Here is a 4032-nt window from a genome sequence, read left to right as displayed (position 1 = left end):
GGTTGGACTTGATGATCTGCTCAGGTCCCTTCCAACCCTACCAATTATGAAACTATGAAATCACACATGCTTCACAATGCTTGGTTACATGTCAACTCACCTGATAATTTCTTGACAACATCCAACTGCATATTCCTCTTTTGCCACAAACAAATGCATAAACAATGTATTCAGAGGCTATAATACAAACAGATACATATTTTTAAATTAATTAAAATCTTAATGTACACTTTTAGTCCCCAGTACTTTTTACACACACTCACAGGGAGCTGTTCTACACACATGAGTAACCTTTTGATTTTAATGGGGTCAAGTTACTCATGCATAAGTAGTTGCAGGATCAAACTCTAACTGTCAGGTCTTGACAGTAAATTAAAAACAACAGCAGCAGCAGCAGTGACCCTACAGCTTTGACTCAGATCCTATTCCCGCTCCTAGATGTCTTTGCCTACACGGCTGTTTAGTCGAGAACTACATATTTTGCCTCAGGAAAGGAGTGCTTTTGTATCTTCCCTCATCTCAAATGGGCAGCCTACTGAGCATCATACCTCAAATATCCAGGACATAGGCTTAAGACTAAAAAAAATACTTATAAGAATAAATTTTAGATTCTGTGTATGCTTTTACTTTTTGAGGCTTTAGGGTTGATATTTTTAGCTTTTTTCAACCCATGCAATTACTAGAAACATACCATTAGAAACACATGAAAGCAGAGATTCTTATACAACCACTTGACTCCAAGAGGGGAGACTTCAGAAAAAAAACCACCAAATATCATCAAACCCATATTAAAATTATGGGTGAAATGTGAAATGATACCATGTCTTGGAAACCTCTAGGACAAGTGACAGCATTATAAAATGTAGTAAAACTTTCCATTGTAGAGAACATTTAGGACTCTGTGTGATTTGCTTTCCATGTGTCAGCTGTTTTTTTGATTAAAAACCTTTTCGTGCAGTCAAAAAAAACAAAGAAGTGACTTGGAAAATAAAATAAATTTGCAGTATCAGGGAGTTCATTTTCTATAAGAATTCTTCCCCTAATCCCAAGAGAAAAAGGAAATATGTAATATATAACAAGTACAGTAACTCTTTAATATCAATTGTAATCCAATTGCTTTGCCCCTTGAATTGTACTAAAATTGAAGATACATAACATTCAAAAGAAAAAACAAAAGTCAAATTGAAGTCCCTTAAGTTTTACCTTTAAAAAAAAGAAAAAAGGGGAAAAAAAGGGTCATTTACTTACCGTGCATTTGCTGTTATTGTAATTTTGATGTAAGAATGGTTCCCAATCAGCCTGATCAACAATATTCCAGTTTGGGTAGTCGAAAAATGCAGCATGGGCGAGAACTTTATTGTTCTCATTACTGAGCGTCACAGCAAGATTTGCCTTTTCCCTGTGGAGCACATTTTAATTTGCAGAAATTAAAGAAAACTTAAGACGATCCAGGAAGTAATTATAGACACATTATTTTCAGGGTTACAAGTTATTTGCACTTTACTTTCAGAGTTGCATCTGACATTATGAAGCAGTCACCCCATCAATGTAATTGCTCACTGTACAAACCATTTAATCTTCCATATATATTCACAGAGAGATTAATAATTACATTTGCATTGGTGGCCAGTAATTTGGGAGCCTCTGTTTTGAATATTGAACCCTGGTCAGTCTAGACCCAATTGTCCAGAGGTACATCACCTACTGAATTCAAGTGGAGTTGCATGAGTACTCAACCCACTGGAAAAAGTCAAACCCAAGGGATCTCAAGTTGGACAAAGAAACTGAGATGTCCTACATTTGTGCTTGTTTCTGCAGATTCTGGCAATAAAATTGTCTGAATTGTTCCTGTATGTTAAAACGACTGCTGTTCTTACTTGCACAACTAACACAGAATTCATTTATGTTGCAAAGTGCTTTACAATACCTAGATTAGTTGCATTCTGTTTTATCCAAGAGTGACAGTGGAAAGGAAAAAAGAAGGGTCATGTTCTGGCTCTGTCAAAGCCTCTAATCTTGTCATTTCTATCTGAAACTCTCTCTAATTGACAAAAGGCCTCAATCATGCAAATCAAGAAGCAGTTAGATTATCTGGTTTAATGAATAACCATCAAGCTTATTTCTTAAGGAAGCTATATTTACATATATCTATATATCTATATAGTTAATAAATATGGTAAGAAAGGTCTGTCTGTCTGTCACTGTCTCTCATAAATGTAAATATGAGAGAGAGAGAAATCCTTCTCACTATATTCATTAACTTAAATAGAGCCACACGTGACTCAAGTGAACATGAGTGATGAAAAACAGGGGAAAGCATGTTTTTCACTTTTTGATATGTTTTCTTCAGTGATGTTATGTTACACTGTCAACCCAGATAAGGTTTAGGTAGAGCATAGGTTCTGGACATCTCTTTTTAGGAATCACTGCATTATATTCTTAAAACATTGTTACTTACAAAAGATAAACAACATTAATCCTTCCAAAACAAATTTCTGTAGAATAGTTGACAAGGCTGACAATACCAGGAATGTCATTTGACTCGGTTCTTCTGGCACAAACCACTTCTGTAGTTCCTGTTGCAGAAGTTATTACAGCCATTTTATGCACTGTAGCAAAAAGAAAACATTGCTATTATTCTCAAGTGGATGGCGTCTGCAGTGATTTCAGCCTTAAATTTGGTTACTCGAGATGGGACTTTCAAATGGATGGGGGACTGAAGAAAAATCAATAGGATTGGAGTACCTAGTTCCCACAGGCCCCTTTAATAATATCTTTTAAACTACCTGTTGTAAAATGATTACTATCTAAAATGTCATTATATGTCCAGGGGATGTTTTTAATGACTACAGTCTACTCTTGCTTTTATTTATTTATGTGTTGGTGTTTGCATAATGCTCATCACTAGAGTCTATTTCAAACTATTCGTCCAAAAGCCAGCTTTCTCAATCAATAAAGATATTTGAACTTCAGAAAGGAAAAACTTTATAGATAGAGCTGTAATCCCTAATCCAACTAAAAGTCCATTTTGCAATTCCACATGTGAAGTGTTTGTATAGTCTCTCCTTGGCTGACTTGTTCCTTAGTACACCTAACAAGTTCATAATATATAATATGACATGCACATTACATATCAGCTAGGGTGGCCATCAAGGTACCTCAAGAACAGACAGTTGCATTTAGCGCAACTGTCCCCACCACCATGAACACTGTATGCCTCTCTGGGGGGCACAGTGAGCTCCTGCAGGCAGTGGCAGCTGTGTCAGTGGTGGGGGCACGTCAACAGTGAGTGGGGAGCTCCCATACACAGCCAAGGCAGTGTCACCAGGAGGGGTGGGCCAAGCAGGGAGTTCCCACAGGCAGCTGCGATAGTGTTGGCGGGGGTGCCAAGCTTTGAAAAATAGAGAACATAAAAGCGTCCAGTTTCACATCAATAGAGGACAGAGCACCAGAAAAACGGAATGTCCTTGATTCAAAACCGGATGAATGGCCACTCTAATATCAGCCCATCTGTGATTAACTAACACAGAATGATTCATCTTTCCATCAAGTTGCTACTCAAGGTTAAATGTAGATATACTAAGTAGAGTTAAATTGTAAAGAAAAAATAAGTTTCCTCCTGGCAACTACATGGGTGCATCTAAACAGCTACTATGTGTAAGAATGAACTTGCACAGAAAAAAAACATAAAAGGACAGACACACACACCCCATTAGAAGTACATTTCTCACAGAACAAGCACTTTTTCTCTGGCCTCACTATCCTCACACTCAAAGGAAATCTACCTGACACCTTTAAAAGGCGAACTTGGGAACAAAAATTCATAAGCTTGTTAGAAATGGAGTATTGTTAGAAATGCACAGCTTGCATCTTGCACCCGATAAGAAACACTGCCAAGGATTTTTTTCCTTGCCCAGCCTTGCCACAGCTTTTCTTATACTAACTCGCAGACTCTTCCCCAGCTTCTCCCTAGCCTTTCTCATACAGATTACAGAAGCTGGAATTCAACTGACTGTGTCCTTGAAAGGGGGG

The 4032-nt window shown here is 37.5% G+C and overlaps 1 protein-coding gene across 2 annotated transcripts in view; it reads right to left on the bottom strand.

Annotated features, from left to right (window-relative positions):
• CFAP61 (cilia and flagella associated protein 61) overlaps window positions 1–4032 on the bottom strand; it is a 208535-nt gene that overhangs the window by 198776 nt on the left and 5727 nt on the right. Inside the window, exons 2-4 of one of the 2 annotated variants that reach the window (XM_019544070.1) lie at window positions 2459–2609; window positions 1249–1399; window positions 101–177 (exon numbers count right to left, since the gene is read on the bottom strand). In XM_019544070.1, coding sequence (XP_019399615.1) covers window positions 101–177; window positions 1249–1399; window positions 2459–2601 — 371 coding nt within the window. In that variant the 5' untranslated portion in view covers window positions 2602–2609. Of the gene's footprint in view, window positions 1–100; window positions 178–1248; window positions 1400–2458; window positions 2610–4032 lie in introns of those variants that run through there. The other variant, XM_019544071.1, reaches the window with a different exon arrangement.

The sequence above is a fragment of the Crocodylus porosus genome, unplaced genomic scaffold (genome assembly GCF_001723895.1).
Source record: "Crocodylus porosus isolate Cpor-Errol unplaced genomic scaffold, CroPor_comp1, whole genome shotgun sequence".
Classification (NCBI taxonomy): Eukaryota; Metazoa; Chordata; order Crocodylia; family Crocodylidae; genus Crocodylus; species Crocodylus porosus.
The sequence above is the reverse complement of the archived record's forward strand: the minus strand, read 5'-3'. Positions and strand labels throughout refer to the sequence as shown.